Below are 17,649 nucleotides of genomic sequence, written 5' to 3'. Positions count from 1 at the left end.
CAAAAAGAATCCTCTGTCATTCTTTTCCTTGAACTATCACCTTCTCAAACTGTCGCTTTTTAAATATATATATAAAGGCAGTAAGTACCGAATACACCTACCAATAAGCTCTGAAGTCAGTTTAATGGATATAGATAATTGTTAGCAACACTGCTCTCAGTGGAACTCTCGCATCGTCGTGCTGACGGCAGGCTTCTGCGCAACTGGAGGCCAGAGCTCAAGCTGAACCGAATGGCCTGTACTTCAGGAGTTGTGATTCGCTCCCAAGCTACAAGTGCAAAACAGCCCGAGACATTATGGAAATAATCTCACTCTACCTAGCTAGTGAGCCGACAATAGCGTAGAGCATGAGCCAGGTATATATCAAACTAGCATATGGTGTAAGCGGAATAAATCTTTTATGTTTGACTATGATTCTATGCATATGTTGCCACTATTTAAAAAAAAAAACAGCCCTCGTACATTCCGGGAGCGTGGTCTTCCCTCTTTTCGGGAAGCCCAACTCAAAGAATCTCTGTTACTTTCCAAAAATCAGGTATTCCTGCATTTGGTTCTTGACAAAAACCAGCAAGAGGCGAATGTTCGATTATTCAGCAATCTTTTTTGACAGTTACTAGACACAACATCCTTTGACTAGAGCAAGGAAAGTTCCTTATTTACTAAAAGTGGGAAATAGGAAAATAGGCACTAAAGCTTACTCAAATCCATTTTCAGTTGAAATTAAATGTTGACCACAGGAACCCTATCTTCGCGAAGGTCGTTCCGACAGAGACAATCGCCACGGAACAAACTTACAGGAGCAGTATGAAGGAAAGGCCTGCCGTTTAGATAGCCCCCGGACAAGAAGCGCCAATAAAAGGCGCCAAATGATGCGTTTACGACCGTTTCTCTCTCTTCAATTCCTTATTCTCAGCTTCCCTTGTTATTTCTCATAGATCGAAGTCGCATTTCTTGCTCTTCTCTGTCACATAACCAGAGGCCATCCTGAATCTATTTCTTCCGGCCCTGCAGTCGTAAACCGAGCTTAGGTCAGTTCCTGAACCTCCATAGAAGTGTTGCCATCTAAATATCTTAGCAAAGCGTGAGGTATCAGTTTTGCCAACCGCCACCACTGTCAGCAATGAAGTGTTATTAGGATGCGTGTGCACTGGTGACCTTTTGTGTCAGATTACAGGAGAAAGAATTTGCGAACAATGGAATAATAATAACAATGCAGGCATATGCAGGCTCGACAAAGACTAGAACCCGGGTTTCTAGGAAAAGGCGCCATTCCTCAGCCAGCTTATTTGTAGCTTATTTTTAATAATTTTTTTATTGACAATTTTTTGGAGTTATGGTTGGCAACGCTAATTGAGCACAATACTATCTTTCTCACAATGCTGATGTGCCCATGTAAGTCTAATGACCAGTCGCTATAATTTTAATGCTAAATGAACCTTAGTTGTACTTTCAATTGCTTCTGCCTCTCGGCAAATCGCAACGATGAATATAAATGGTGACGAAACTAATGAAAGATCATCATCCACCAACGCCACAATAACCGAATCTGCAAGCGCGCCGTTGCGTTCCCCGTCGTTTTCCTGTGTCTTCGAGGTTGTCCGAATCGAAAGGCTCCCGAGGAGTACAGTTGCCACTTTCCCCGCCAGGTGGCAGTTGAAACGTCATCTACCGTGTTCTAAAGTCGTTTTCACGTTCAGAAGACACAATGGACTCTTATGGGCATTGCTTTTCTTATGGGAAATACGAGCGCGCTGTTGTGAAATTTCTGGATTTACAAATTTAGCTTAAGTAAAATCGGTACCTGCAGTCTTGCAGGAAATTTTGTAGAGAATACGATGGTGAACACAAAAAACTGGTAACTTGCTTACATAATTTTAGATAAATTAAAAACGCAAATTTTCTGTGAAAACACAATTTTTACATTGTTTTCATTCCTAACGTTGAAACATGCCGTAAAATTGAAGCATTCATTATTAAAAAAATTGACACTGTTTTTTAATTGTCATAGGTGACGGTGGTACTCAGAATTTATCAATACTTTAAAGCATATTTGCACTAAAAATATATTCAAATAAAGTATTTGGAGATTTTTTATATTCGTGCAGTAGAAAATGTCGTCGCTGGCCATTTTTTGTTCTTTAATTCCAAGTAAAAACTTCCAGCGACAAATTATTTTTTATAACCACTCAAAGGTTCCCAGAAATATTACTTCCATGCATTTGGAGTTTCTTTTTAACCCGAACCGCGCGCGAAGTAAGGAGACGTTGTCTGGCCATCTTGAGCTGACTCACCGCAGCATTCCGGCTAATCACCACCAAGTTTTCGAGTTGTTATTTTATTTCCATTCATTAAAAATATTAACTTCATGCAGTTTGTTATAATAGAATTGAAATTACTTAAATTTAATAATTGACAATTATTTCCAATGCTGCTGTTGTGAGCAACATTAGTGCTGTTGCAAATACACGTTGTTTTTGTTTACATTACTGTCGACATTAATACTGAAATGAAGATCACCTTTCAGTTTCCAACGTACACATAAATTCATAGACACCATATTAACCTTTGAAAGGCTTTCCAACACGTGACAAAATATGGGGCTTCAAGATAGAAATATAACATACCTTGCTTGAGACATTCACGTCTTATCAGTTCACGTGGGCCATAACTCATTTGTATGTTTGGGTTGCAACTTGAATCTAACCCATGTGCCAGGTTCCCCTTACTTGAGTGAGAGATCTGCTTTGGTCTGTTTAGACTTTTTCCCTCTCTCGAAAAAGTGTTTTCAGTTGTGTGAGCTCTCAGTGATTTTTACTTTTTTAAGTGATTTCTGAAGTGTCATATTCGTGCATTACACTCGCGTGTGTAGTGATCGCAATAGATCATAGTAAAAAGGGTAACTGTAACGTTCAGAGTATAATATTAATATTAATAATTACATATAATTATCATTATATATACAAAATATGTAACACCTTCATTGTGAAGGAAGGTCATCATTTCCCGGCGACATGAGCTAGCGCTGTATTGGCAACACTGTGCGGTTTCTCCATAAGCGCCGTTGTGTCTTCTGAACGTGAAAACGACTATAGAACGCAAGGGCACGATAAAGAAGTAAAAGGCAGATGCGAACCAAACAATGTTTTCACGTGTACTACTTACATTGTGGGGGGGAGGGGCAGTGGCATGTGATGTCCTCTTTTCTATTTTACTAACTAAAATGTCCAAATGAGTTTTACGTCGTCTATTCAATAACCGTTCCCTCTACAAAGTGTAAGTTCCAATATGGCTGCGAGAGAATAGAGCCGTGCACTTTGATTTGATTTGTGTTATTTTGCGTCGGTTTTCTGACACTTTTGGCTAATTGCAACGGTGAGGATGAGAGATGATATGACGAAATTGAAGGGACACTCGCAAAGAACAGCCATGCTCAGGCCGGGATTCGAAACCGGGACCCCTGACTTTGTAGCGTGAGACAAGCACTTGTCGGTCGTTCCACAATCTTCCTCCACCTCCTCCTTCACATATGCCGTGGATTCGGACTTTCTACATGGATTCGAACCTTACACCTCTAACTTCATAGCGCACTATGCTAGCTTTCTCGCCACAGAAGGTGGCCTATTTTAAGGCGCTATGGTACAATCACGGACACTGCCGGCTTGTAACGATTCCATTGAAAGTCAATGTATTCATTACAAGCCGGCAGTGTCCATGACTGTACAAAGATAACTATAATACGCACGCCAAGGTCTTTGCTGTGTAACTTCATCTCATCTGCAATCTTGGAAGCTTTCTTTACATATTAAAGTTTCAGCAAGATTTGTTGCCATGTCTTCTTATTTGTTACTTCGGCCTTTTATCAAGTCTTCGTCTTTTCTTCATTGTTTTGGGACAGTTATTGATTTTGCATAACTGCCGTGCAAAGTGAGCATATGATATTGTGTGTATATATGGAGTAGAGTTTACTAGGCTAGGTAGCTACTAGACCCGACCTACTTTTCTCTTTTAGAGAGAGAGAGAGAGAGAGAGAGAGAGAGAGAGAGAGAGAGAGAGAGATGGTCACCATTACACTGCTTGATTTTTGTTGCATAATCCTTTTGGCGGCCATAATATTCCTAATTCAAATTTCCTGGTCCAGATCACCTGCCCTGGGATTTGAACCCGGATCTTCCGCGTGGTAGACAACTGGGCTACCGCGGACCACGATACTTAAACTGCGATTTTACTTAATTTAATTAACTCGTGAAATTTTGTGAATTCTTCTTAACTTCATACAAACGCAACAACATTTATATCCAAGTTGGACTCTCACACACACACACACACGATTAGGCTTTATTTGCACAGTACCGTGCCAATATCCTCTTTAACTTCATCACATGAAAGAAATTGGAAGAGAACTGGCACATGATAGCAAGAAGGCAGAGGCGATAAGCACTCTCAATGGTCCACAATGACATATCTGCGTGTCACACACCGCAGTTCAATGTCCATATATAATGGGTTTCAATGGAAGATTCCTGGCAGAGGACCAGCAGAAGACCGCGAACATGTTATAAGTCACTAACACAACGAGTTCATGACACTAAAGATGTCCGAGTTTTTAAAGTAATGGTCTAGAGCTGGAACCGAACCCAAGCTCTCGCAGATAAAGCCTTGTATTGTACCCAAGAAAGAACAGTAACATTTGCAACAATGCCGTGAAAAAAAGCCACGATAAAAGTTTTTTTTCTTCTTGGATCGAATCAGGAGAAAGGCTTAAGCGATTGAACCAGCCAGTCACAGTCACCTAGGAGATTAGAACTATAAAACTGGGAGCAATAATAAGAATTATTTGATAAAACAATGTAACAGTGAATGGAAAAATGTTGTATTTTTATTTTACTTTTAGTGCAAGGATCGTTTTTCTTCTTTTCGTTAAAATAACACTTTCAAAATTTTTGAATTTTTCCTTTATTATAACAAAAACTTTCCTCCCGAAAATTTTTGGTGGGGGGATTTTTGAGGACAAGATTGTTGGTGGGGGAAATCCGTCTGACGTCTCGTTTAGACTCAACGAACCCTAGAAAAACGGGCCTTTATCCTGCATATTATATATATACAGAGAGAGAGAGAGAGAGAGAGAGAGAGGCTACGAGCTTATTAAAAATAATGAATGTAGTACAAGTCATAGTTAGGAAACATTTCGGGATCAAAAGCACAACTAGACTATGCAGATGACGTAATAATCTTAATAGATGACGTAATAATTGTAATAGAAGGTAATTCAAGAACTGAGTTTAGAGGAAGTCCAGCAGTCAATAAGCTTGTCGGCCATTAGGGCTAAAACTAACGTAATTAATTTGGGGGGTTTATTATTTTTTTTAAAAAAAAAATAAACTTTCTAGATGTTTAATCCTGTTAATGAACTAAATTTGCGAATTACTATTTACTTTATCTTGTAAAGATTTCATACTTAAATAATACTTAAAAAGTATTTTTTTCTAAATAAAAATAAACTGGTCTAAATATGGCCCCCCTTTTTTATTTTAGTAACTTTTTAAAAAAAAACTATCGAACTGCCTTTCACTTGTCTTGACCTACAAAATGATTTAGAGGGGGGAAAAACAAACAAGATTTTTCGATTAATTATTGCATTTTATGCTCTTGGGGCGAAGAAAATTAAAAATAAATACGAATATGTTTCCGGAAAATCTGAATAATGATTTTAGGCTCCACCGTAGATCGTGACTTGTGATTGATAGTGATAACGAGACAAGAAAATTTTCGCTCTTGTCTCGAATTTGGTGACGAAACTGAGATGGCCTTGTGTGATTTCGTGTGGAAACTGTATTGTTTCGTGTCAAGTGTTCAACATTAATTGTGATTGTATTTGTGTTTTATTTTATTGTTATTTAAGTTATATGAGAATTGTCCTTTTCATTTCTTCAGGCGGTAACTGACTAAACTACAACGGATATAAACCTTTCTATTGCTAGTACTGAATTCTCTTGCTCACTGCAGGAGAAGAAAGGGTAATTTTCCAGTTGCAAAACGTCACAATATCGCGAGATCCAAAAATATGACTACAACACGAACGCCAGAGATGATTATACTGGCCATGGGTCCAGACCAGTGTTGCCACAATATGAGGGCACAATTTCCCTTTCCAAGTGGGAAAATTTCCCTTTTTGGACCAATTTTTCCCTCACCTAAGCAAATCATACAATAATAATAATAATAACAAGTATTATTAGTGGTAGTAAGCAGTAGCTGTAATTATTATATTATTAGTGGCGGTGGAAGCAGTAGTAGTAGTATTTCCGTTGGTCCATGTCCGTGTGAATAAAAAAAAAGAATTCACATACATGTCACTTTTATCGCTTTCTGACCCCCAGGTTTGGATCCTGGTAAGGAATCCATTTAATCGTTAATTCTCATCGTTACTATTATCCGAAGGTGCAGAAAAGCGATGTACTTAACAGAAATATAAATAGATACAGGCTATATTCAAGGGAGCATAAAAAAGAACAGAAAAAATGAAAATGTGAATATGAAAGTGGAACTTAACATTAACTGTAATAATGTAGTCAGATGTCTTAAAATTTCCCTGAAATTGTGGCATTTTTCATCGAAATTCCCTTTTCCCTTTTGGCTAAAATTTCGGTCCGAATTTCCCTGAAAAAGGGGGAATTTCCCTTCATGTGGCAACACTGGTCCACACGCCGAAGACTAAGCTAGTCTGCAAAATGAAAATAGACTTGATCACTTGTGAAACGTTTTGGTCGAGGTGAAAGCAAAAAGGTGCCAGTGGCGCGCCTCAGCGGTGACTGGCAGAACTTCTTACGGACAGTAATTCATAGCGAAGATGGTTTCTACCAGAGTTCAATATCTGCTTATAATACGTTTATCTGTGGTTGTACTATGTGCGAGAGGGGTTGACATTTGGGTGTGTCTACAAACGGTCACCCCTTACACTCCGGAGTGAATATCTTTTATATTTTGATGTTAAGAATAATATATCTCGTCTCACAAGAGAGTGAAGATCGTTACAGATGCTTGCATTTCTTGTATCAATGGAGGTCATCCCCAGAAAGCAAAAAAATTAAATCGCACACTGGATGAAGTCCTTCGGAAACAATCTCCCAAGAGAAGGGAGATTTTGAAAGAACACCCCCCCCTCCCCTCCATCCTCCTGTTCCAAAATGTTCCATGAAGGTCACGTCCCTTCTCAGACCTTCCTTGCAGACCAGCTAACATCGTTTGGAGCCTGTCCTAGCCTAATCCGCCGACCTCTCCAACCGACCACGTCGGAAAACTCCAAATTTTTCCTTGCCAGTTCCCTAATTGTCCCTCATTTTCGAGGAGGGTCTCCTCCACGGGGCAATGAAATCAAATACTATGAATAGATCAAATTGCACTCCACGCAAGTCTGCTTCGAAAATCAAACCATTCCTTACTTCGCACCTAATTTCATTGACGTGAAAGCCTCGTATTTATCTCTTATACATGTAAATTGCATTAAAGGGGCAATCAGACTGAATGCATGGTGATAAGAGAGACTGATTCTCTGGATAACCCAATCAGCAAGGAAACGAAATGTCGCGCATGATATTTTGCCATGTCTACAGCAGCCTATGCTACCAAGACATTTTTGTACGGAAAGGCAGGATATGAAATTGAATAGCATAAATAATAACACACGAATAACTACTACGAACTAATATTAATACATTCTTTTAATTATCAAATTACTGGGGTGTCCCGACTGCCACGCGGTAGACCCAGGTTCGGATGATTTAAGTTTGGAGCTTTTCTTAACTTGTTTTGCATAAAGCTACTCTGGAGTTCATCCAGCTCTAATAAATGGGTACCTGATAAGTGAATATAATAATGTTAAGAAGACAGCTTGCTAGCTGCACGGACAGATTCTGTTTTGTTGATTTGGTAATACGGATGCGATTGCAGTGAAAGCAACGGATAGTGTTTAATAATACCAGGTGTTTCAGAAATAATTGAGTGTTACAAAAAATTATTGCAAGTAAAGTACTGAACTTGCGTTAATGAAACCAGTTCAGAACGAACAAGTAACGCAAACAGTTTGTGCGTGAATGTTTTGTTAAGCTGAGAGTTCACATCCCTGCCGCTAGGTGACATTCACATTACTCACAATGTTTTGGTCCCCAAGATCACCGGACCTTACACCGTGTGACATATTTTTGAAGGGTATTCGTCCCAGCGATGCGGCGTGATATAGGAGACCTAAGGCAGCGTATCATCGTAGCGACAGACACTATCGACAAGCCCACGTTGATGCGAGTGTGGCAAGAACTAGACTGTGTGCAGTGTCATCCGTGGTGCACACTTTAAACATTTGTATGTGTAAAAAAACCTCTCAATTATTTCTGAAACACCCGGTATATTGCTGTTAATAAAACCCTATCCGTATAACAAGATGAATGATTCCGTCTTGTACACCTCAATCTACTATAGTCTTCGAGACAAGACACGAGACGAGAAAAACTAATATTTTCGAGAAGAGACGAGACAGCAAAATCTCGTCTCGTGGGCAACACTATATGGTACATCAGTACTTACAGGCCACCAGGGGGGTAAAAGCGTCTGATCATATTACCACAATGACCGAGATTGGGAATGTATGGAGCCCTACTTCTACACTCCCCTTCCATAGACAGAGCAAAATCTTGTCTCGTGGTCAACACTACAGTACCTGAGGGCCATGAGGGGCACCAGGGCGTAGAAGTAGCTGATCACATTACGACAATGGTCGAGATCGCGAAAGTGTGAAGCCCTATCTCCACACCCAGCCGTACAATGAGCACGTGATACTATCAGCACACATTTCAGTGATCAAAAGTAAAGGGTGTTCCAACAAAAGCGATGGATTTAATATGCTTAATAGAATACTTTTTAAAAAAAGAATGAAAAATATTTTTACATCATTTTAACGGGTAAATGTTCCGATTTAAGAATATCAAGTTTGATTTACGCAACATGTCTTGTGGTTGGGTTGCTCTGTTCCTACAAGTTCCTCTATCAGTGATTGTTGCAGCTTGGTTGACATGGAGGTTACACAAAGGAACAACGAGTTTTGATAGCGAAAGCTCATTACAAGAATAGCGAGCGACTGTTCGGAAGCTTCGTGCAATCCTTGGACGTGAAAGTGCACCTAATGAAAGTACAGCTCGCAAGGTGGTCAAGAAATTTCAGGAAACAGGTTCGACAGCAGACATTAAAACACCGCGCTCTCAATCGGGCGGGAGATATACACAGTGCGGCAGTTTGAAATCAAAACTGATTTTTTTTCTCGGCAGGTGGCGCCACTGTGCAAGCTTTCTGTGGTGCGAACAAGTAACGGGTATCTCACGAACAATCGACGCAGAGCTCGTTCACCTTGAGCAACATTGCCGCTTGTGGCATTGTTGAATGTGGGCACGTGTCGTGATTTCAACATGGAATAAAGAGCAAACATCAAGTTTTGTGCGCTCTTGGGTAAAACTGCTGCGGAAACGTTTGACATGTTGTAGAAGTCTATAGGGACAATTGTTTATCCTATACGCGTGTATTTGAATGTCTCAGGCGTTTCAGTGAAGGGCGGGAGCCAATTGAACACGACGAGCATCCAGGTGTAGCAGGGACGGTGAGACCACTAAAATTGGTTGAGAAAGTTAGGATAATCATTACTGAAGACTGAAATTTCAGACAGACTGTTACTGCTGCATTTTATCTTGAGGTACTGAAACGTTTGGTGCAAGGAATAACACTGTGAGGCCCGAGAATCGGGATAATGGCAGCTGGCGTATACTTCATGACAGTGCCCCAAGTCACAAGACTGTGATTGCGAAGAACTTTTTGACCTTAAATCGACTCTGTGTGTTGTCACACCCTGCCTACTCACCGGATCTGGCTCAGTGTGATTATTTTTTATTTCCTAAACCAAAATATGCACTGAAAGGTTCCTACTTTTATGATGTACCAAAATCAAGAAGGCTACGACATGGAATTTAAAAATCGTTACACAAAACTAATTCCAGCAATCATTCCATGCACTGGTAGGCATTGCGCTACGATGTGTGGATGCATGAGGGTCCTACTTTGAATGATCCAAGGTAAGTAACTTTCTATGAAGACTTGTTTATTTTTTACAGCACCAGTCTCGATTTCAAATTGCCGCACTGTGTCTGCCAGATGTCATCTTTCATTCTTAAATCGGAACATATTTGCCATTTTGTAAATATACAGTATTTTCTTAAGCATATTAAATCCGTCGCTTTTATTGGGACACCCTATAGATACCGAAAAGACACGCGCGGAAGCAAACACAAAAGAACTTGTCACTTAATAATTAAAAATGTAATTTCCTTGAAACGAGATCCCGCACCGACTTGGGGCTTCTGCCGCTCCCCGGTTGAGAGAGAGAGAGAGAGAGAGAGAGAGAGAGAGAGAGAGAGAGAGAGAGAGAGAGAGAGAGAGAGAGAGAGAGAGAGAGAGAGAGAGAGAGAGAGAGAGAGAGAGTTAGAGAAGAAGATTGTGTAGCTAAGGAGACAGAGCTCAATCCTCTCAAGTGTTGGCGAAATCAAGGCTCGAGAGATTGTTTCCTTTGAGGTGAGCTCGAGAAAACCTGATGGAGTGCTCTGTAAACACGGTTGTCTCGGGGAACACGCCGAAAGCCGAAAGATAACAAAGGAAGTCGAAGTGGATGCTGTTTTTCTCCTCTCTCTATCTCTCTTTCTTGCACGCGAAAATGGCTGGATGAAGAAGGGATTTCCTTGCTCGGAAGGAAACAGAGAAAACATCATGATCTTGAAAGTCGAGTTCTGTACCAACATTCGTCCTAGGAATGTTTTTCTAGGACTAACACATGAGGGCATTAGAGACAGAAAACTAAACTAAGGCAATGCTCGCTCAACATGACCGAAAATAGAAAAATACAGGGATTGTACTTCACAAGTTCAAGGTTAGTAAAATTGCAATAGTTGTATTATAGCCCCCTGCACTCGCGCGTCTATGTGTTTTATTACAAACTTTCTCGCTGAACGTTTTTACGTGATGAAATAGAACGGGAGTTGGCCACCGATGATATTTTACATTATATAACCCGAAAACTTTTACGAATCTTGGAACATTTTACTTTTTTACTTCACATGATTATACATTTTGTGTATAAAATATATACTGTAAGCATCTATGATCCTTAAGAAAGTTTCACTGTATTTTGCAACCCTCTTGTGTCACTGCTTCCATTATTATTTAGTTTGAAGTAAAAAATAATAATTTCCTCCCGAATTTCATGGAATCATGTTTCTTTTTCTAAATGGCCAAGAAAGTATTTCAGTGTAAAAAGTACTTGCAATGTTCTTACGTTAAGTACTATTTTCTAATATTTTTTTCGGAATTATTATTGAAAGTTGAAATTGTTACTTATTGGCAACACTGTAGGTAGGTGGCGTGACCTTGACTGGACAGTTTTCGTGGCGTTTACTTTACTTGGTTACACGGTGCAATACAGACTCGTATACTTCGTTGATTTGGTGTCACGTAATGTATTTGGTGTTTGCACTACGTTCGGGAGCGCGTAAGGTGAGACCACGTGGTGCGTCCTAACCAATCAAATGAACGTTTAATACAGAGGAAGCAGACCAGAACCGTATCTGGTTTCGAGCAACCACCTGTTTTTCGGCAAAGCGCTGTTGTCACTTTTACGAGGGTGGTTCAGCATGCTCCGCCCCTGACCCATTTCCAGTGATAGTAGAGACCTGTAATTTTATATGTAACATTGTTCATTCTATAGACTAATATCCACAAAGTTTCAAGAATTTACAACAATTTCTCTTTTCGTTACACGTTGATGATCAGTAAGAAGTGTAGCCACATGTGAATCAATGGAAAAATCTGAGGTCCGAGCAGTGATAAAATATTTACTCAAGAAAAATCTAACACCGAAAGACATCCATGCAGATATGGTGGGAACTCTTGGAGACTCTAGCCTTTCATATGATCTAGTGAAGAGATGGTGCCGTGAATTTAAATGTGGTCGGCAGACCTGTGAAGTTGAGCATGGTGGTGGCTCATCTGCAATGGTGACCACAGCAGAAATGATTACAAAAGTGCATGACATGATTTTGGCAGACCTGCAAGTGACTGTCCACCATATAGCAGACACATGTGGCATCTCAACTGGCAGTGTGCATTCAATTATTCATTATCATTTGTTAATGAAAAAAATCTCTGCACATTGGGGCCCGAGAATGCTGACAGTCAACCAAAAGAGAACACGTCGTGTGACAAGTCAGAACCTGTTGCGGACAATAAAGGCTGACAAGCCAAAGTTTCTGAAGAGATTTGTTACAATGGATGAAACGTGGGTTCACCACTTCGATCCCGAAAGTAAACGCCAAAGCATGCAATGGAAACACACCCATTCTCCACCCCCAAAGAAATTCAAGGTTCAACCATCAAAGGGCAAAGTGATGGCATCTGTGTTCTGGGATGCAGAAGGAATTCTTTTGATAGATTATCTCCAACAGGGAAAGACAATCACAGGCGTTTATTCTGCAACCCTAATTGAAGAATTACGTACTGCGATCAAGGAGAAACGCCGCGGAATGTTCGCCCGTGGTGTGTTGTTCCATTGTGACAATGCTCCCACCCACACCTCCCAAGTTGCGGTGGCTGCAATTCATGCAGCAGGGTTCGAAATTGTCCCTCATGCCCCTTATTCTTCAGATCTGGCCCCCAGTGACTTCCACCTGTTCCCGAACATGAAGAAACACCTTCGTGGAAAACATTTTGAAAGTGATTCCGAGGTTATGGATGTTGTGAATGCTTGGTTGCAGGACCAACCAAAATATTTTTTTTCTGCTGGGATTGAAGCACTGGAAGGCCGATTGGAAAAGTGTGTTAATGTTGCAGGGGACTATGTTGAAAAGTGACAGTGATTTGGTTTTCCTACGAGGGTTCCTTCTGTGTCAGGGGCGGAGCATGCTGAACCACCCTCGTACTTGCAGTGTTTAGACATCCATTCATTCACTGTGACGTTTTACTCCCTAGGTCTTTATATTGCATAAAAAATAGCAAAAAACAATAACACAACCTAGCAAAGATAGAGAACCGCAACCTCGCGTTTAGAAATCTCTAAGAAACTGGATTAGCAACATCTCATTTAGTCCACGTGGAGTTGACGAGAGCTGTCATTTCTTGGACGGACGCTATTGGTGGGAAAGGCTTCAGGGGACGATTTATTGCACTCCACGTGGACCTGACATGTGGTTGTTAGGGGGGAAAACTGATCTTTCGGAACTTTCTTTGAAGTAAAGTGAGGTTTCTTTGGGGACCAGCACTTATACCTACCACCGGACCGGCTACCTACAAAGGGTCTTCTAATGAGCCTAAAAATATTTGCGATGCGACAAAACGTACAGTGGGATCCATGAGTATTACCGTCCAAATTGTCCATCACCATGTTCGTGTACTTTATTTGGCCCAATAAGAGCTCCAAGAATTAAGAAAAAAATCAAAACAAGCTATTGACAACTACATAAAAATCCATCGCTTAAAAATACATGGGATGTAAGAGATAAAATAATGAAAATAGTCATGGACAACTTGCACGGTAATACTCATTGATCCCACTGTACCACTTGATGGTTTTGCTGATTTCCATCACACTTTATCCACGCTTTGGACTGGACTGTGGTTAAGCTGTCGTCCACATTTTTCTTTTGTTTTATCTTTTCGTCTGTTTTTTCGATTTTCGTTTTAGTTATGTCAATTCTAACTTAGCCTAACCTAACCTAACCTTTGTCGTGTAGGTTGCCTAGAGTATAGTTATAAATCTTGGTAATTTGCATGTCTTCCTCTCGAACCCTTTTCTTCGCTTCTTCACATCTAACTGAGCATCATTCGGGACTCCACAAACGTGATCATTCGACGGGCCACTAACCACTTTATTCTCTTTTGATTTTAAGTTCAAGCGTTTTCCTTGAAGTGGTACGTTTTGTCGCGGAGTAAAAATTTGAAGGCAGGTGTTTATCTGAGTGGTACGTTTCGTCGCGAAAACCCAAGTGGTACGTCTTGTCGCTGGTACGTTCGGGACACCAATTACACGGGGCTTATGATATTCGTGGTGTACCGGGGGATACCAGCAACTCTCCAACACAGAGACCCTGAACACTCGGAAAAGAAATGTGTAAAGAAACCATTGCTCCTTGGGTGTTTTTTGTTAGTAATATGAATAGTATTTATACAGTCTTCTAAAAAAACTCAATCTTCATGTACCCAAAAACTCAATAATCACCAATTTTTCTGCATTCCAAACTACAAGTTCTATAGTTCTTACACAACGAAAGTAAAACCTAGTTGGCAGCACTGTTCTCCAATACAGGCCTTACCCCATTATATTACGGAACAAAGATCTAAAACTTTCCTAAGTAGAGTCGAATTACTTTCGGAACATCTCCAGCGGACTGCGCGAGTCTGTCTAGCGAACCTAATGGGCGTGTAGAACCTGAGCAAGGGGCTTAGCGATAGATTCTGGACTGTGATGACGTCAGTGGCTCGCTTGGTTAATTGGCTGCTTCGAGAGTTGTGACTCGTTCCGATGTTTCAAATGCTTAACAGCCATAGATGTTACGGAAATAATCTCCCTCTACTTGCTAGTTTAGTGTGAAATTATAAGCCACAAAAGGGAACAAAAATAATTACATTAGTGAATATGTATTTGTCAATATAAATTTTAAAATTACAGAACTTATTGATGTTTCAACAAGCACAGTTGTTTCTCTATCTTGGCGAAATTACATGTGTACTTTAGTTACACATCGAGGGCTGTACTTCGAACTTAAGTTGTTTAAATGCAATCAGAATGTAATTGTATGGTATGGCATAAAACTATAACAATATCTTGATTACAAATTTTGTGATTTTACTGTAGTATACTTCGAGAATAAGCACAGGCTGTACTTAGGACATTTTTGTCCAACCCAGGAACAATACTAGCTGTAATAATACTTTTAAAACATCTTCTGCCTAAAAATAGTCATACGCTTGTTTACACATCACTGCTGTTGATCTTATATAATATAGGCATAAACAACTATCACAAATCTCCAGAATACAATGCACAACACACAGGCGTGAAATATTTCCTTTGTATTTTTACTTACATGTCTGTCCCCAGAGGCCAGCAGCGGCGTATGCGCCTAGAAGAAACAAAATAGTCGTTAATAAAATTGCCTCCTTAACGGTACAAGTAACAAATATTAACAAAATTAAAATCATAACACTAAAGCGTTTTATATGATATTACTTAAACTGTATTTTTTTTTTCAGAATAAATTTATCTTACTCTGTCAAAAACATTGACACTCCTCTGCGCGTCAGAGATAGAACAGAACCAGTGTGTTATGTAATGTTGTGTTTTGAATATATAGTCCCATGATGACAGTGGCCATGGGCGTCCGGAAGGGGAGGCAAGGGGGGCCGTGGTCCCCCCTGAAAAATGAAAGCGAACCAAAAATTATGTATTTCACACATATAATTTCATTTTAGACACAATAATATGTGTTAATTATTGCATGAACACCATAAATTCAAATTTAAGCAATGTTTTTTTTAGGGAACAATACTATTTTTGGGGGAAATGTGCCTTGTTTGTCCCCCTGGAAAAAAATCCTGCGGATGTCCATGACAGTGGCGTATACGAGTCCAAGATCTGGGCTATCTCACTATGTCACGTGGTCCTAGACTATTAATAGAAATAAATTTACCAACTCCTAAGAAATCAGGTTGCCAACTCATAAGAAATCAGGTTGCCAACTCATAAGAAATCAGGTTGCCAACTCAGGAAATCAGATTGCCAACTCAGGAAATCAGATTGCCAACTCATAGGAAATCAGGTTGCCAACTCATAGGAAATCAGGTTGCCAACTCATAGGAAATCAGGTTGCCAACTCATAGGAAATCAGGTTGCTCGCAAACATCCATGCTCCGGCCGGGATTCGAACACGAGACCTCTAGCGTCGTAGTGCGATGAGATAACCATTCCGCCACGTGGGCCGGCTAAAGAAAAGGGAAAAAAGCAATTAAGTGTTAGTGCGAGTCATTCACCTCCTTTCAGAGTGAGTCATGCAAGAGACAGTAGTCTCTAAACCCACGGCCATGAATATAGTCGGCTGGGCAGAATTGCGTTTGTACCACATATATGGGAAAAGCAAAGCGAGAGTGGGACGAAATTAGCTGGTTCCTGCGCACTGTGTGGCTGCGTTGCCTAGTTCGAGCGTCAGACCGACCTCTCTCCGGGGCACTTTCGTGTCATCACTGACCTTTCGAGCAAATACTGTCAGTTTGTATTACTTGGATTACAATTACCAACTGTACAACGACATATTTCATTCTCTTAAACCTCCGAACGCACGGGGTTGTACTCCGACGTGGCAACAGCGCGAACTTCTGCCACCCGCCTAATTTCATGGCCGTGCGTTTAGTATTTCTAAAGGTATCTAATTTTTAAATGCTGGAGTAGTTTCTGGAAGAGAAAGGAAGTTTCTGAAACACATCCAAGAACAAGCCGGCCCTCGACCACTGGCTTCCGCTTATTTGTCCGAACAAGTTAAAAGCGACACTGATATATTGGTTGTTTTGCTTCAACCGTTGCAGCAAATGAACACAGGAAGGGAGCAATTTTCATGAAAAGGACATTCCTCCTATAAAGAACCAAAAACAAAACACTACAGACGTATCACGACCATTGCCATCCTAACGTCTTCCTTGGAATGCGACAACCGCCTCTTTCTTTGCGTCTCAGCGTTGCCAACCTCTCGAACAGAAAAAGTACAAATTAAACTCTTAGATTACGCTAAATCCAACTAAATTGTACTATGATGTATTATTATTTATATTATTATTATTATTTTCGCATGACTGCAGTTTTAAGTTCAATTTATTTTGTTGTTGTGAACTTGCGTTACATGATATTAATTAGTTACACAATATTAAGAATTTAGAATATTAAATTAATTGTAATGGTTTAAGGGGAAGAGATACAGTCACGCACCAATTGTGCATTTATTTCAATATTACCCGAATGCGCACTGCTACTAAAAAAAATCCTGGGTGTATAAAAGAGTATGAATTTCTATCCATGTTGCAAGTGGGAGCGTATTTTTATGTTGATTATTAAGCTGGACACGATGTTTGAAAAATATGATGAATAAGAATTTTCGGAATCCCATGTATTCCTTACGGGAAATCAACTTCAACATCAAGTTACGGCTATTCAAATGGAAGTTTCGACTTTTCCGCTGGTGAAATGCATCTTCAAACTGTCCTCTTACCGTTGACATCATCTTCTATTCCATCCGAAGTTTTATATTCCCAAGAGAACGGATGAAATCATACTCTCATATGATAAATGCTTATCTCCTTGCCTCCTGGCAGTGTTGCCAAACCTGATGCGCATAAAAGAACTAAATTTCACTTTAAATGGAATTAAAAGTGACCTTCAAGGAGCAAGATTCACGAAGTGCTTCCTAGAGTAATGTTAACTGTCAAAGTGAATGGGCGCTGCTATTATCGTTAACTCTAAATTGATGACAATTTATTCTTAGTTTTCAACATCTAGATCCGGGGGCATCACCCATCTCAATAATC

General features: G+C 40.1%; 1 protein-coding gene across 14 annotated transcripts in view; it reads right to left on the bottom strand.

Annotated features, from left to right (window-relative positions):
• Window positions 1-17,649, bottom strand: part of LOC145981874 (disks large 1 tumor suppressor protein-like) — a 1,252,559-nt gene that overhangs the window by 202,527 nt on the left and 1,032,383 nt on the right. For all 14 annotated transcript variants that reach the window (XM_083115344.1, XM_083115335.1, XM_083115336.1 and 11 more), the window contains one exon: window positions 15,165-15,200. In XM_083115344.1, coding sequence (XP_082971470.1) covers window positions 15,165-15,200 — 36 coding nt within the window. The remainder of the gene's footprint in view (window positions 1-15,164; window positions 15,201-17,649) is intronic.

The sequence above is a fragment of the Lepisma saccharinum genome, chromosome 30, assembly GCF_977018435.1.
Source record: "Lepisma saccharinum chromosome 30, izLepSacc3.1, whole genome shotgun sequence".
In the NCBI taxonomy this organism is placed as follows: domain Eukaryota; kingdom Metazoa; phylum Arthropoda; class Insecta; order Zygentoma; family Lepismatidae; genus Lepisma; species Lepisma saccharinum.
Note: the sequence above shows the minus strand (reverse complement) of the source record. Positions and strands in the feature narration are given on the sequence as shown.